We start from the raw sequence: 17,982 nt of genomic DNA on the forward strand, positions 1-17,982 counted from the left end.
TCTCAATTAAAATGACCTTATGCTTTCTAGATGTGACTCTAATATGCATAGTGACAAATAAATTAATAGAAATTTTAATTAACTTAATATATATTTATAGCACACATGGATTGAATGGACTGACAGTAGAGAGGAAGACGAAGAGGGTCAAAGTATGTCACATTTAATTGGGATCTTTGTCCTCCAAGAGTGATGTTGGCCATGTTTTTCTCCATTTATTTTTGGAAATATCAGGCCAGTAGGAAAGGTTTGAAGCTTGAAAACAAATAAGCTCCTCAAAGTTAACGTTCTGAAATCTGGTCAACCTAAACGATGAACTAGAAACCTCGGTTCATCAGACTGATCATGTAAAAAGAACGTTAATTTCTTGTCTTTTCAATGGAAGTACTTTAAATTGTTATGTATGTACTTAATTAACATATGATTAGTTTTACATTTAGGGTTTGTGTTTGTATATAGTACAGGTATGGCTATATATGTGTGTTAATTTAATCAGAAGGTAGTATGAATATATATATATATATATATATATATGTGTGTGTGTGTGTGTGTGTGTGTATACATTAGGTCTGGCAAACGGGTCGTGTATGTCGTGTTCGTGTCGTTTTTGTGTAACACTTGTTATCTTAACGTGTCGTGTCGTGTCACACCCATTATCTTAATGGGTCCTTAAGAGGTCGGGTCATTTTACCCAACAGATAAAGTGACCTGACCTGTTAAAAAAAAATATATTTTTTGCTTCTTAAATTTGCACATACCACACATTGTCACATAAATATTACTTCAAAACATTAAAACACATTTGTTGTTTAAGTACTACATCTACACTCGAAAATAAGAGCCTAATAAAAAAAGCATCCATACACTACTAGTCTATTACAAAATATTAAATGTGCAAGGATATGCAAAATGAAAGAGTTTTTGTTTTCAAGGTTGTGAAGCCCTTCTCAAAAGTTTAAACCTTGCCAATGAAACTCAAAACTTGCATGTTATTCCTTTTACAAAATCCTCAATTTTCATCGATCATCATGAGGAAATTGTATTGGAACTTTGGCTTGATCTATTGCCTTAAAGAGTTATGTTGATGATGTTTTCAGTAAGGTTTTCCACGTCAAACTCTCTTCCGCATAAATTAAGTATAGAAAGACCAAACATTAAAAGCCATTCAAATTATGAGAAGTTTACCAAAATAATTATGAAAAGAAATAAAACAATAGTACTATACCATATAAAAATATATTAGCCTCCAACCTAATGCACAATGGACGGCTGAGATTTAATCTCAGCCGATCCAATGGTCACTAATTTTTTAAATTTAATTTAATATATACATATAATTATTATAGTTTTTAGGGGTATAAAATTATTAAATTAATATATAAAATTATTATAGTATTTTTTTAGGGTTATAAAATTATAAAATTAATATTTTGCTTATCGTGTATCGTGTTACCCACGTGTATACTCGAACCAACCCGTTATCTTAACAGGTGCTTATCGGGTTATCTGATAACGACCCGATTCGTTATCGTGTCGATCCGAACACCTGTTAATTTTGTGTCGTGTCTTGTCGGATTATCGGGTCGTGTCAAGAATTGTCAGGCCTAGTATACATACATACATACATTATTCAATTGCATGAAAATTCAATGGAGAAATAATTGCGCATGCAATTTCTGAAATTTCAAAGAAAAATAAAAGACAGGAGTAGAAGTGTTGAAAGAGACTCCAAAATGTGGACAGAGAAAAATGCATGGTGACAAAGCGATTCCATGGAGGAAAAGACATGCAATCGAATCTTGGGGATCAAGTTGGCCTTATTCTGTCTTCTCCTTTTTTTCTATATTATTGTTCTATTTCTTGGAGTTTTGTTAAGATGGAGATCTGTGGTATATGGGATGGAAGGACTGAAGCCAAAGGCACCATCCCCTGACAAATTTTGCCATCAAACTTCAATATGATTGTATACGTACCTTGACTATATGACTATATGTACAAATAAGTCATCTCTATTGAGGGTATTCTTTGGCGATTTATGCATCAGTGTGAAACAAAATTCACCAGTGATGACTTTATTATACTATACATGCATTGCACACATGAAAGAAGTCTAAACAAGACTTAAAGCAGAAGATATATACTGCAGAGTTGAGAATATGGCCGACTTATATATTTTTCCTAATTGAATGTCCCTTGTTACATTTCTCATTGTCAAGTGCAAAATATATGATATATATATATATATATATAGTTGGATAAAAAATGGAAAATGTTCAGTCGCGAAGGGCAATATAAATTTTTTATGTTTTCAAACTATGACTTTGAACTATTATTTAATCTTTAATTAGTTGTTGTCCAAGAGTAAAATTCATATTGAGAATCCAACAATATAAAGGTCCGTTTGATAACTATTTTATTTTTAATTTTAGTTTTTACTTTTTGTACTTGAAATATGAGGAAAACATTGGAGAAATGAGGGATGCAGAAGGTTGATGGAAGAAAGGGTAAAGAATAATGAATGAAAAAAAATCTTGAAAAAATAAAACAATTCAAAATAGTTTTTTATATTTTGTGTTCAGTTTACATTTTGTGTTCTTTTTATTACGCATTTCTTCTATATTTTTCACACCGTTGGTCCTCTACTCTTATACATCTCTTATTTATCTTATATATTCTTCCTCTATTAACATAAAAATTAAAACTAAACTCTAAAAACAAAATGCTTATTAAACGACCGTAAGCGTGTGTCTAACAAGACTAGTCATTGCTAGCTATGGAGAGAATAGGCTAGCATGAGGATTGCTGTCATTGTTAGGCATTGCATGTTAAGAGGGAAATTAAAGGACACCTATAATGCAGTAGAGTGCAAGCATGCAGTGCAGTGTGGCACAAAATAAAGTGCTTAATGATTTGGGGGACAAGACAACAATCACTCAGCTACGGGCCATGCTCCCTCCCAAAAGAAGAAATGTTGCTGATAATGTTTTCTGCATTGATTGAACTATATATGCCATTGGTGTTCCACATTGCCAACAATATCACCACATGATATGCTTTGTGATGTCCAAAATAGTTAAACAAATTAAAACACAATAAGAAATATATTTGCTAGCAATAGAAGAAATCAGAAGTAAGAAATTGGTTGATTTAGTTACAAGAATTTTGAAAACATCTCATACTTTGATACCATGAATTTTTTGTTGTTAATTCAGTTATTAAAATTTTATCATATTGTAGATGATGCTTTATTTTAACGGAGAAAATCAAGCAAGCCTATAAATCTTAGTGCCATTTGATCCTCACCGACTCATTTTCCTAGCAACTAACTATTTAAACACCAACTATTATTGTACTCTTAACGCATCTCCATTTTAAATTTTAATTAAACTCTTAAATAAAGTCCACTAGGGTTTTTACTATGAAAGGTATCCAAAGTGAAGATCTTATCTCAATGATAGCCTTGTATTATATGTATTAATTGTTTATATGATCAAATATAGGAGCTGAATTTATATGATCAAATTCAATACCCTCAAATGGCCAAATATTTGGACGTAAATGGAGTATATCTCGTGTCTCTTTAATTACGTGCCTATTTTTTGAAATGATAAAAACATTACATCATTGATCAGATAAAGGATGTGATATCCAACGGTTGTGATAAAACAAAACAATCAGTTTTCTTTTTTTTTTCCAATCTCTTGCTATGAACCTACAACTTGAAATTAATAAATTTTATATTGATAGATGAATTATATGTTGACAATATGTCCTTTTCTGCATGAGAGTAATCTCCCTATAAAACTAGTGCACAGTACAACCAAACTTACAAACCATTTGGTCGATAATTTCAGTGGCTCATTCGATTCCCAGTTTCCTCCACCACCAAGGAACAATCCCTCCTCCATCCAACAATGGAGAGGGAAAACCAAGCCACCGAAAACATCCAGCTTCCTGCTGGATTCCGTTTTCACCCATCCGACGAAGAACTCATCGTTCATTATCTGAAAAACAAAGTCACTTCAAGTCCTCTACCGGCAACCATCATCACTGAACTGGATCTGTATAAGTACAACCCGTGGGAGCTACCACCAAAAGCCTCCTTCGGGGAAGAAGAGTGGTATTTTTTCACCCCAAGGGATCGGAAGTACCCGAATGGAAGCAGGCCTAATAGAGCAGCTGGTTTGGGTTACTGGAAGGCCACGGGAACTGATAAGCATATTTTTAGTTCTTGTGGAACAAAAAGCATTGGGGTTAAAAAAGCACTTGTGTTCTACACAGGACACCCTCCGAAAGGTGTTAAGACGGAGTGGATCATGAACGAGTACAGATTGCTTGACACAACCATGTGGACTTCAAAGCAAAAAGGGTCGATGAGGGTAAGTTGTTTCATCACTTCATATCCTGACAAATATGCAGGTAGGTACGAGTAAGTTTCTTTTGCCGGTTTTGACAGGTGATGGTATGGATCCGGACCATTGATTACGTGAAATTATTACCAAAATATTGTTAGTTATGACTCGTGATTGGATATGCGCGTTGTTCATAATTCACTCAAACAACACAACAAGCTAGTGACTAGCTAACTAGCGTCGTTTCTCTTCCACCTTTGTAATTAAAAAGTTGTTTGCTATGTTGATATTGTTGTTTATGTTCAAAACTGTCGAATAGATTTCATTTAATTAGGCTTAATTAATCTTAGGCGATTTTTGGACATAACTTAGACAAGCACGGAAAAAAAGATAGAGGAGAGTCCTAGTATGTTTCAACATTGTTAAAACCTAATCTCTTCTTCTTCTTTGTACAACAGTTGGATGATTGGGTGTTATGTCGGGTTCGACAAAAGTGCAACAACACCAGGAGCATTTGGGAAGATCAAAACAGCCCTCCTAGCTATAAACTAGGTGCCTACACTAAGCAAGTGGATGGGCCCTGCTCGAATGATACAAACCCTAGCATCGAAATGGTCCGGAACTATCTGTACAAAGATTGTCCAATGCTACCCTACATTTTTGCCTCTCCCGAACTTCCTTACGCTAAAACCGCTTCAAGCATAAGCTTTCAGGGAACTGGAAACACGAAATCTTGCAGTACTTCCCTTCACGAGAACAATTCAAACGAAACCAATGAGCTGCTTTTAGTTTATTCCATTGATGATTTGATTAACCCTTTGAAGAGAAAACCTACAGAAGGAAATGGGTACAAGAGTTTTGTCACACCAAGCAAGAGGATATGTAGCAGAGATTACAAGGAGGAGGAAGTTAATTCCTCGACCAGCCGGGACTGTCGAGCGATGAACTTGTGGGGTGTAGACCAGTCTGGCTCAGCTGATAATAATTTGAATGCAGATCAAGGGAGTTCCATGATCGAGTATCAAGAACTTAGCCAATTAATTGGCTTTCAGGTGTGAGTGGCTAGCTACAAGCAGTGATGAGAAGTGCGTATGTGGATGTATATATCTGTTATTCTGGAGATAAAGGTAAGTATTCGAGATCACAAACAGACGTGTCTCTGACAAAGAGAAACTTACGTGCAAACAAGGCTCTCTACGATGGTGATTTTTATGTAAATTAGCGTGTATGGTTAAATTTGTTATACATAGGGATGAACAAAGCATGTACATGAGTTTGGTGTTGCGAGTTGTAATTAGCTACATCATATTAAGATCCCAAATAGAGACAGAAACTTCCGTGCAAACAGAACTCTACGATGGTGATTTTTATGCAAAATATTGTGTATTGTTGAATTTGTTACACATAGGGGCGAATAAAGCAAGTAAATAAGTTTGGTGTTGCTGGTTGTAATTAGCTACATCATTTAAAGAGTAATCATTGTATCACCAAACTCATTTACAATCAAGGCATGTAAATGAATTTTTATGTATATTCTTAATACGTGGTATCGTAGTATTGGTAAGTGTGAATATTATACATGGTATCGTAGTATTGGTTTCACAAGGTCATATCGCTTATAACAAATTACAAACTTTAAAATTACCACTAATCATCAACTATCTTTAGCTCAATCGATGATTAGGCGACAGAAAAACTCGAGCAGGCCCAAAAATAACACACCAATTCCATGAGAGGATTCATATAAGATCGAAATGAAGCTGTCAATCCTGTCTACTAACTACAATGGCCAACAACAGTCTTTTAACAATTTGAAGTATTCCAACTCGCCTCACCGACTAGCAACGGACACACATTAGGGGACTCAATCAACTTCCACATAAAAGTATGATCATACAGCATGACTGATGTATACAAAAAATACATTCATGGAAGTGAGAATAGACACAATTAATCATGAGACAAACGATCAAATAATATGTATCAAGCACCAAAGTGAGTCCTTAAATTGCAAAACAATACCCTACAAGCCAACACTTGGAATCTGGCCAAACCACCATCTATATCAAACCTCACTTCTTCAGTACACTGCAAATGAAAGTGCCACATCAGAATACGAAAAATGACACATCGTCACAAGAATGCAGATGTTCAAATGATCAAGTTCAACTCTACTCCATTAAACCAATAATTCAGAGAACGTAAGGTCCTATATCTAGTTGTTCAAGTAGCAGTAAAGTCTTCTCATGTATAATCATAGTCTGAACAGTGCAGAGGGGCAGAAGTACAGAGGGACTACTGAACTAGTGTATTAATCTGCACCCACTTCAATTCTTTTATAGTTTGAATTGATCTAAATGATACAACTAATTATTCAAGCAATATTACTTTTTATTTTTGATAAACCTTAAGCCCCCACTGAACTCAATTAAAGACCACTTTCCACTTCAGTTCAAACCCCAAATCCCACTACTATTACAATAACAGAAAATGGCAAAAAAGCAACGACGTACTCTAAGGCAGAAAGAAAAAGTTATTTTACATGTGTTTTGCTTATTTTCCCAAATATCCAGACCCTAGTGCACCCAAAAATGGGAGAACTTGCACAGAATAATTTGTGAGCTCACAATCTTCAAGTTTCAAATTTCAACTGGTTTTGCAAGCTGAAAGCCAAAAAAATGATCTTGCAACCTTTGTTTTTCATTTATGTATTTTCTGTGATTACTTGGTTGCATATTCTGAGGATGACATATTCAATAAACTAAAAAGTTTTTTATTCAATGTTCAAACAGGAAATGTTATTGAGGACAAGTATAAAATATACTCATTGGAAATGTTATCAAATATTCAATTCAAGTTTTGTACTTAACTATGTATTGGCTAGTTTTTTTAATGCCCCCACATGTCAATCCTGGCTCCGCTAAAGAGTGCAATGACATCAAGTTATCTCTTTGGCCCTCTAATAGTACTAACCCAAACTTCTCAATATTTTTCACATATGTACAACCAAATTACACGGAAACACATCTAGACGTTTATCTATCTCAACATGTAGGTTCATTTAAATGGATATGAGCTTACTTGTACAAATACGCAGCAATGCCCAAAATTATACACAGCAACACAATATCAATACAGAAATTTCGGCTAGACCTCAGCTGTAACCAAAACAAAACTTGCATTAGATCTATAAACAAAAACAAAAGAAAAATCTCTAATGTGCAATCATAAACTCAAAAAAGCTGCAATTACACTCACCTGGTTGACTGTGTCCTTCAGTCTAACATTGGTATTCTTAAGGTCCGCAGATGCCTTGTCCACCTATTAAAAAGGGAAGGAACATTTAGTAATTAAATTTGAGAATTCAACTGAACATCTTGAGAGAAATACTAGGAGACAGCAATGTTTTTCACCTTGGAGTCAATCTCATCCATCAAAGGAACTTGCCTATCGAATTCCTATGCATAGCACATGATAAAGTCAGCTGACATATGCATGTTTATTGCAAATGAGCAAGTAGAACCACACAAAAAACAACTAACCTCGTTCATATCCTGAGCCATATTTTTCAACGTATCCAAACCATCTGATATCATATCCAAACCTTGATCCTGTGAGCATGTCAAAATACATAAATACAAACCCACATCCATAAGACTCGCAGTATCTAACTAGCAAGCATGCAATTTCCATTTTTCAAAAAGAAATCCCCAGTGTAAACCAAAAAACAACTCTATATGTATATGACTTGCCTGTTTCATTTTCCGCATTTCATACTCTTGCCTGAAATTACTTGACTCCTCAGACTGTTGGAAGAATTCATTATCAAACCGTCCCTCTACGGGTATACATGAAATATATAAGAAAATTTAACCAAAATTAATCAAATAGAATTCAGCTGCCCATATATTATATTCATAGGCACCACAAAATCTTAATAAAATGTAAGAAATTACCAGAATCAAATTTGATTTCTGTACGAGAAGCTGAAGCTGCCCAACCTCCTCCAGTTTGTTTGGGTGCAGCTGGAGTCCCATCTGGAATATCCTGGATCCTATCTGGCAACGCAAGGACCAAATCATTACGAGCAGCAAAATCTTGGGATGAAAGCCCCTTAACCTGCCAAAAAATAGCATCAATTATGAAACACAATAACCAAAACCGCAAAGTAAGCATTCTTTGTATACTATCCGGTCAACATTGGCAATTCAACTACACACAAACACAGAGGCATCCCACACACAAACCCTTCGACATACTCTCACTAAACAAGTACTAAAATCCACATATACGAGCACAATCGTCTTCCAATTTTCAATTTTGAATAGAATGTGCCCCTCTAAATACAAAAATTATGAAATGCACAATTCTGAAATACGAAAACTAACGAATTTCATTAAATCAGTGAAATGCTGACCTTCTTTACAGCCAACCTCTGCAATTTGGGAACCTCCTCGAGCAATCGAGCCTTGGTCCTACGAATCTCGGCATTCAGCGCAACAGCCGATGCCCTATTTTTCTCTTTCGAAGCAATTTCCGCTTTCTGCAGATCAGAAAATACTCAAATTCAGTTCAACACACCAAAAGAAGAAAAGACCCTAACTTCACCCTAAAATTGTCGGGAATTTCGACCGGATCAGCTACTAGTTTCTCCAATTTTTCCAAGTTTTCTCAGAAACCAAACAGAGATCGAATTGAGTGAAAATCGCGTGTGTATGTGCGTTTCTGAGAGAGAGAGAGAGAGAGGGGGGGGAGGGACCTGGAGGAGGGCTTCAATGTCGGATTCGACGGAGCCGTAGAGGCGAGCAAAGGCGTCGTCGCCGGAGACATTGAGATCCTTCTGCTTTTCGACGTCGTAACGGTCGTACTTCTGGCAGATCGCCTCTACTCTCGTCAAGATTTCGATGACGCTCATCTCTTCTGGTACCTTTCTTCTTCTCGATTACAGAGTTGAAAGTTGGGATTGCAGAGTTTCAAAGCTTGAGTTTGTGGGTGGAGAACCGGAAGAGGAAAGCGGTTTCAAAGAAGAAGCAACACAGCAGCAGGCTACAGCCTGTACCAACTTCAAAAATCTCAGAAAAAATATTTTTCCTATAAAATATAATTATTTATTTTCACGAAATTATATTTAGCTCTGAAAAAAGCACTAGTTTATTGACCAAAAAAAAAATGCACTAGTTTAACCCAATTTACTGGTCTCCACTAAATATTTTCGAATTATACAAGTTTTTCTTTTTATGAAGTGAATTGTTTCTTTTTTTAAGACAAGGTGATATTTTAAGAGGAGAGTTCAAATGTAGAACCTCGAATTTTATTGTGATAATAAGAATTACTGTTCGTTGAGAATTCAACATATAAACAAGGAGCTTGAGTTGATAAAAATGTGCTCAAGTCAACGCTTGGATTCACATTAAATGGTAGAGAGGTGGCCTCGATAATCTCGCTTAATAAAAGAGATATTTTAGAGTTCATTTGGTAAGTCGGATGAGATTGGGTTTGTTAGGTAGGATAGGTTAAGATTGGATTGGAGTGGTTAGGATGTGACTCTTGTCAAGTGTTTGCGTAGAGGTTGGCTCGAACTGGGTCGACCCAAAATTGAAAGGTCTGGACTAAACCTATTTGAAAATAAAAAACTGGGCAAGCGAGGCTGGTTAATAGAAAATTAAAATTGGAACTAGACCTAACCTATTTGAAACAGGTTGGTTTCTACGAGTCCATGGGTCTATTTTTTTTTGTCACCACAGAAGGTAACAACATCGTTCACGTCGTCTTCCTCCCTTTGCTCATTGTTCCTCAATTGTACTGAAGACCACCATGCCAGCAGCCTTAGATCTTCATTGCTCTTCAGTGATGGCTGACCATGGCTATGGAGCTAGAAATAATCCAAAAAATCCAGAAGATGGCACGTGGATTTTTCCTCAAACAGGACAAGATTACCCTTATTAAATGGGCAGGGCACCCAAATACTCTCACGCACAGCTCAGCATCCCAATCCAAACAGCCAATGATGCCTGCTCAAGGCTCCCCTGCTCGTGGCATGGAAAAGTCAAAAGGCATTAATGATAAGAATTAATTACTAAATCATATCTTTAATACATTCTCAATTGAAGATCAACTTCGTCAAGAAAGTAATCCCTACACAATCAATTAGGGATACTTCCACCATTATCCCAAAATATTTTCTCCTAATTAGTATCTTGGGAATATTCTTTCCTCATTCATCCAACAGATGACACACCTTGGCCAATATGATTCCGCCATGTGTAGGGCAAAACTCTAACGCCATGGCCGACCACCTTCTCCTGTAAATGTCTCCATCTCCACCAAATTTTGGTAAGCTTTTAGCTATGCATACAAGCCCTAAACACTCACTCTTTTTAGAGGCATTAACTTAGGCATCGGAGATCCATTAGATAAACCCCACATCTCCATGGGCACGTGAGGTTTTGGTCTTTGATCAAAGTTATTAATTATTTTGTAGGTACAAATTTGTCAAAGTTGAAGATGGCGGATTTTTGTTACCACAAATTGATGCTTTCATTAAAAGCTTGATTCAAATAATCAAAGAAGACTCTCGCTTATTTTGGAATTTTCTGTTACGTTGAATTTCTCGTAAACTCCTAGTCACTTGAATTTTTCCTAGAAAAATTCTATGATTAGTCCCTGGAGAAATGATACAGTGGTAGAAAATTTCGGAATCATAATGAATAGAACACCATACATCTAAGGATACAAACCGAAGGGTTGGAAACCAAGACGTGGACCAACATTGACGATCTTCAAGGTCAACGCGATTGCGGCAGGTGTAATGACCCATACTTGAATTTTACGGTTTTATAATTTTTAAAGTGTGAATTTACGGAAATACCCTTTTAGGCAAAAAACGTTGACTTTTATTGACCACCTTCTCGTGTCATGTAACATCCATTTTCTTCGCATATCATTGTAGTACTCGTCGCTACGGACGCGTGGGCGCAAACTGAATGTAATTTGGAGTTATAATGAAGAAGTTATCGGCGAGCAAAGATATGGGCGAAATGGTCATTTGACCATCATCTAGAAGGCTCAAGATTTTGCTAGAGCAGTCAGATGATGCCACGTGTATGGCTATGATGGAAGGAAATGAGAGATGGACGGAGGAGAGAAAGGATAAATGAGGGAAATGAGAGAGATAGACGAATGAGAGAAATGATAAATGAGGGAAATGAGATAGATAGGCCGAGGAGAGAGATTGCCCAATCAGAAAAGAAAGCAAGGAGGGGAAATAAGGGAGAGAAAAACCACCCAATCCGGATCTTCCATTCGACCCGCAACCCAACCTGTTTGCTACAAACACCCCGACGCCTTTCACGATGTTTCTCTTACGAGTCACGGGGAATCACCAACACCAATCAACTCAACATCCTCATATCTTCCATTCCCACCCAAACTTGACGGATATGGGTCACGATTTCACGATGAATGAACGTCACCTTCTCCGATGAGTTCATAGGGTAAACAGCGATGATCCACCATTTATGAAGCTAGTATAGTCAACCGCCACAATCAATCGACTTCCCTTGAGGTCAAAAACAAAGTCCATGCATTGGTTGGGGCGTCGGAATTCATTTGGATAGCGAATTGAGAACCACCCATTTCTAGGGGTTCAACAATTCGTGGTGGTTTTCAGGCCACTTCTCGGTCAAATTGGACTTCGGCCCAGGTATAAAAGTTGTTCCTCTCATTGAGATATACATTCCTATATATTTTGGGAATTTTTGGAGTTGTTGAATTTTCCAACAAGTCGGGGTTGCCAGCCGTTACATGCAGCGACGTGTGGCCTTCCGGGTCACTGCCTCGTGATGCCTCATGCGGCGGCGCGTGAGGAAACCAGAGGTTATTCCTTAGTTTTTTCGACGTGTCGAATTCGAATTCGCTGTCTGTTTTCCCAAATTATAACGTTTTAGTAGAGTTTTACTAAATGGTCCCTAATTGTGATTAGGTGCATCCGTGGAAAGTGACTCCATCCTCGCTATCTCGTGCGGTTCCTGGGCAACAAAATATATGTGAGTGAACCCCTTTTTAACTTGCATGTTTTATAAAATATTAGGATTGCATTCATGAAAAGCATGATTTCATGATTTTACGTTTTATGCATTATTTATGATTTATCAAAATTATGTTTTACGAAAGTTATGAATTATTAGATTTTTGTATATGAAATTCTATGAATTATCAATATGATTTATTTTATGAATTTACGAATATGATTTACTATGGATTTATGAAATGCGGTTTTGAGCTTTTGAGCTCCAGTGTTTTAATATGAGTTTTGAGATATGTTTTTTGTACTTATCTAGTGGGTTATCACATGACGCATACAAACAACACGGGTATGATGTCTATGGCCATAGGACACAGTGGAAGAGTAGTGAGATATTTATGATATACCCCCAGTTTCACTGCTGAAAGTAGTGTCGGATAGCTTCACTAGCCACGGCTAATGTCGATGTGTTTTGATGGACAGGTTATTCAGCTTCACCTTCGGGTGATGTATAGGTTATTCAGCTTCACCTTCAAATGATGGACAGGTTATACAGCTTCACCTTTGTGTGATAGACATGTACTGCCTTCGAGTGACTATAATACCCCTAGTTGAGTACCTCATTGAGGATATTTACAGAGGTTTTACGGATTTTCCTTCGGGCGGCTATTGTCACATCCTGGCCCAGAGCCCTCACCACATCCCGAGCTTAACTCCACCATAGCACGGTATTGTCCGCTTTGGGCCTCGACCATGCCCTCACGGTTTTGTTTCTGGGAACTCACATTCATACGAGAACTTCCCAGTGGGTCACCCATCATGAGATTGCTCTCATGCAAACTCGCTTAACTTCAGAGTTCCGACAGAACCCGAAGCCAGTGAGCTCCTAAATGCTTCATGCTAGGAAGAGGTTGGAATATACATATAAGGCTTACAGGATCCACTCCCCTGGGAGATGTGGGATGTTACAATCCACATTCTTAGGGGCCCGATGTCCTCGTAGGCAGACATCCGCCCAAGGATTGGCTCTGATACCAAATTGTCGCATCCCGCCTCGAGCCCCCATCACATCCCGGGCTCGACTCCACCTTAACACGATATTGTCCGCTTTGGGCCTCGACCACGCCCTCATGGTTTTGTTTTTGGGAACTCACACGAGAACTTCCCAGTGGGTTACCCATCTTAGGATTACTCTTGCGCGAACTCGCTTAACTTCGGAGCTCCCAAAATGCCTCATGCTAGGAAGAAGTGGGAATATACATATAAACATTTTCATGGCATGTAGAGTTTTCAGAAAACTTACTATATGTATAGTACTATATACATTTTCAAAACAAAGGGTTAGTATGTTCATAAAAAATATCAGTTTTTCGTATTATTAGTATTATTACTAACCTTTTTTGTTTTATGCCCCCTCAGGAGTTAGAGTCGAGGCACATAATCCCGGTGTCAAGGCACTTCCGCTCAGGCATCTTAAAGTCTCCTATGTGTAAAACTCATTTCTTGGTTCGTACATTTCTATAATAAATCTTTCACATTATTATTGGTTAGTTATATGCTCAGAACACGATTCTGCATTAGTATATTTCTTTCTGATCACATATTTTAATTTGCATGCATGTTTAAAATGGCTTCGTCACCCTCGGGTGTCAGCTAGCACGTGCCTACCTTGATATTTTGGGTTATCGGGGTTAGGGCGTGTCAGTTTGGTATCAGAGCATGGTTTGTTCAGAGCATACTTATGATCTTCTCCTACTCTAGTAGTGTGTGGGCCTTGATATCATTTGGATGTCATAACTTTCGTTTCTTAATGTCATTCGGCACGATTGTACAATCTTCATTCTGCTTGAATAGTCATATCTTATTTGAAGCATAAGAAATTCGTGTCGGGATTGTGCCTCAAATTAGATGTAATTAATTGTTGGATGACATTCGACATCGGATCGATACTCTGCAACATGTGTTCCTTTGGAATAACGGGTTAAGACATACCTGTTGGGAGACTGCTTAAGACATCTAAAGTTCGTGTTGGAGAAAATTAAGGAAGCACCAGTTGTAGGCAAAGTTAATAGGTATTTATTGGGATAGACCGAATCAGTTTCCTTAGGCTTATTGTTCTTCTAAGGGAATTTGTGTGGACTCTTAGGAAATTTCTCAGTGATTGTTTCACCGACCATATCCTTGTCTACTTCAACCACAAGTTCAGTTTGGTAAACATCCATAGCTACCTTATTACCAAATTCCTTAAATGTCAACCTTGCTTAAACTTTGTACCTTACTTGGGAGACATGGGCGTAACAAAAGATATTCTTACCAAATCCAAGGTTGCAATTGTAGGAAATAAAAAATCATCATGAGTGTCGTGAATTGCGAAATATCATTGGTCTTTTCGATCCCATCGATAGTTGTCAACGATTCCTTGACCATACCCCTACTTCTATTTCTTTTGGCTAGGAAAAAGTTAGTTTTGTTTGAGATGTTGTCTCATTCTATCATTATTCTTACACCCTTTGATAACGTCGATCAATTTTGATTCCTACTAAGATGTTCTATTGAACGTGTAGACGTACGTTGATGACGTATGTTCGAGTAACACTTAGACATTTCAATGTTGGAACATCATGAAATGAACTGTCTTATCCACTACCTAGGGTCAACGGCTACCATCCTGGCTTGAAAACCTAATGACACCCCTCCATGGAGACCTTGGTAATGATTCGATGTTTGTCGACTATCACACTCAATGTATTATCCATCAGTCAGTGAAGACTATACCTTGAACCATTTAGTCGAATTCTTCATTCTCGAATTTTCCAGACTCGCTGACTTTTGTTCTACATCAGCTCTATTCGTAATCTCAGTTTCACCTCATAGTATTAAGAGACATCTTAGTCAATCTTGGATTATCCTACTGTTTTTTCACATCACCTTTGAAGTAGACAGACTGTTCAGGATGATCACTCAAACGTTGAGATTTTTAGTTGAGATCCTCAGTCCCTGAGTCACCCAATCAACATCCTATCTAGCGAATCTTCACCATTGGTGGTTTAATGTTTCTGGGATCACTGTTGTAACAAATTTTTGTGAATCTTGATTCGAGGGAATATCTAAATTTCCGTTCGTCAGTTTTCATTAAACTATTGTTCAACCTTGCAAAATTCTTAGACATATTTCCACTCGAAACGAGCTAAGTCTCTTATGATGGTGATTGATAGAGTACCAATGCCTACGAATGGACCATCGTGTACCACCCTAATTGTGCAAGCGTAGTTGCTAAGCATCGCAGTAGAAAAACACATCGATACCTGAATATTCTTCCATCAGTCTTATTTCCACCTTAAGCGGCATTCTCGAATACTGTTCAGACATTGTTTCTTGATCATTAGGAAACCGAGTTAGCCAATTCCCAAGTTCAACTATTTCCTAATTTGTTATTACCTAATCATGTTAGGTACTTATATGTACTCAAGCATTAGAGTTGTGTAATCATATCCAAATATCTTGTACTTTAGATTTAATAAACTTATTTTGACCCTCTAATTCTTGAGTGTTCTCTTAGCCTTCTTGACATGGTTTCTTGCTAAATTCGTGAGGAATTCACGATGGATCGGTTCGGTAAATACGTGCGCCCAGTTTCATATCGATGCTAGTAGGAACAACTAGAGCGTAATATTCTCATGAGTTTACCAAACTTACCAAGAATAGTTTCAAGTGGTCTTGAGGATTGAGCACTTGTTCAGTATGGATTTGGTGAATGTAGAAATGTAGTTTATGAGCTTGGCGATTGTGGCCTAAATTTCTATGTGGGGCTAGTTTCAGTTAATGGTTTGAAACGGCAACCATTATTCAAAGGAAGTGGTTAGATTTATGGTTTTTCTAACATAGGTTTCGAATCTTATACCTTCGATCTAGATGGCGACTGTAGTGGTGAGTCTTGAAAGAAATGTTTTATGACATGTGTTTATCTATGTGCATCTTTCAACTACTCCAATCCAGAGCCTTACTGTTCAGATGTAGGTGGACGTCGAAGCACTTCAAGTAGCTCTGATTAATGCGCTTTAAGGCAGTGCGGTAACACGATCGAGGTATGAATCGGACAATCTAGGCACATTCTCACATTAAGGAGCAAAATGGTAATTGTGGCACCCTCGGGAAACTTCTCATTTGCGCACCGAGACAACGATGAGTTATCGGCATTACAGGGTGTAGACTATAATATCGATGGCTAAATTGTTGGGTTTGCCAAGCAAGTGGGCAAGTCGGCCCGTCTATGGCAGCAGTTATTAGTTAGCTATGATTAGGACTTGTCACAGCTCATTCCGAAATACTTTTATCGAAGGTGTGAAAATACTAGAATGCCCTTGGGCGTTGAGATGAGTCGTATGTGACATGATTTTAGAAGTGGACCAATATAATTATTTTCCTAAGTTTTTGGGGCCAATGAGAACTAAACCTTGGTTAGTTGTGATTGGTGTGTAGATTGGACCACACACACACATCCACATTACTTTATCTCTCGCTTCCCTCCCGTGTTCTCTCTCTATCTCTCGGACTCATTCTTTCTTCCCTCTTCTTCGTACGGACAACCTTGAACCAAGCCAAATCTTCGTAGATCAAGGAAGAAAATGGTACCATTGTGTTCGTGAGGACCACAAGAGTTCAAAGTTACCCATTTCAGGTAAGAACTCGTTCGATATCACGTTGAAAACTCAAGCTCCGAGTTGTGCATTATTCATGAACTTTTGAATGGTTATGTTTTATGACAATCCAAGCTTACAGCGAGCTCTAAAAGGTTTTCACGAAGCTCGGAGTGCTTCGTTGGCTCGATTTTGACGTCGGGATCACGAGGTTCGAAGGTGATCGGTTTTGATGGGATTTTCCCAACGAATTTTCAAGGGATTTGAAGCTCCAAAAATGTATAATATTCTTCCTCTCGAAATTTGTGACATTTTGGTGAAAATTTCGTGGAAAATGATGCAAAAATGAGCGAGAAAAAGGCAGTTGCAGGTCTGCCCAGAATCCGGCACCGGTGACATAGTTCCGGTGTCTGTAGGTTGAAGGTGATGCGCGTGAGGGCGCATGAGGCCGTGCCCTCCCCGACGCGTGAGGGTGCGTAAGCCATAGAAATTTTTTTCTAAAAATATCACGATGTTCGTGAGGTTGTGTAGATCACTGTGATATATTCATATACCCAAATTGAGCAATGTATGAGAAATTATTAGCTAGTTTTGTCTATGTGCTTTAAAATAACGTTTTTATAGTAAATTCGCATATAGGTGAGGCCTATCCCGAGGACGAGTGTATCTATGGGCGACTCGGGGGTTACGACCCGTCGATATACCAGTGAGTGGGCTTTTGTTTTCAGTATATATTTATATACTTGATATATTCCCCAGAAATGCATTTTAAGGAAAGTATGCTTTGAAATAATATGCCAAATGCTTTTATATTCTGAATATGCATTTCATGGTTGCATATATATATATATATATATATATATATGTGGTGCTATGGAGGCACAGGTAAGTTCAGGTAAGTTATGTTTGACTATGTGAATCATCGATGATGTGATATGTGATTGAATGATGTTGAGCTCATAAAACTGCA

General features: G+C 37.6%; 2 protein-coding genes across 2 annotated transcripts; one reads left to right on the top strand and one right to left on the bottom strand.

The window, feature by feature from the left end:
- The first annotated feature begins 3,750 nt into the window (after positions 1-3,750).
- On the top strand, positions 3,751-5,844 carry LOC103419295 (NAC transcription factor 29-like). Its single transcript, XM_008357407.4, has 2 exons — positions 3,751-4,379; positions 4,811-5,844. Exons 1-2 carry the CDS (start codon positions 3,915-3,917, stop codon positions 5,408-5,410), a joined length of 1,065 nt encoding a protein of 354 aa, XP_008355629.2. The 5' UTR covers positions 3,751-3,914; the 3' UTR covers positions 5,411-5,844.
- Positions 5,845-6,066: 222 nt separating this feature from the next.
- Positions 6,067-9,676, bottom strand: LOC103419294 (syntaxin-71-like). The gene is made up of 9 exons (XM_008357406.4): positions 9,112-9,676; positions 8,770-8,895; positions 8,309-8,471; positions 8,105-8,190; positions 7,895-7,963; positions 7,766-7,810; positions 7,611-7,673; positions 7,434-7,510; positions 6,067-6,440 (listed from the first exon to the last, which is right to left on the bottom strand). The coding sequence occupies exons 1-9, from the start codon at positions 9,265-9,267 to the stop codon at positions 6,425-6,427; spliced, it is 801 nt and encodes a 266-aa protein (XP_008355628.1). The 5' UTR covers positions 9,268-9,676; the 3' UTR covers positions 6,067-6,424.
- Between the last annotated feature and the right edge of the window lie 8,306 nt (positions 9,677-17,982).

Source organism: Malus domestica, chromosome 04 (genome assembly GCF_042453785.1).
Source record: "Malus domestica chromosome 04, GDT2T_hap1".
Classification (NCBI taxonomy): domain Eukaryota; kingdom Viridiplantae; phylum Streptophyta; class Magnoliopsida; order Rosales; family Rosaceae; genus Malus; species Malus domestica.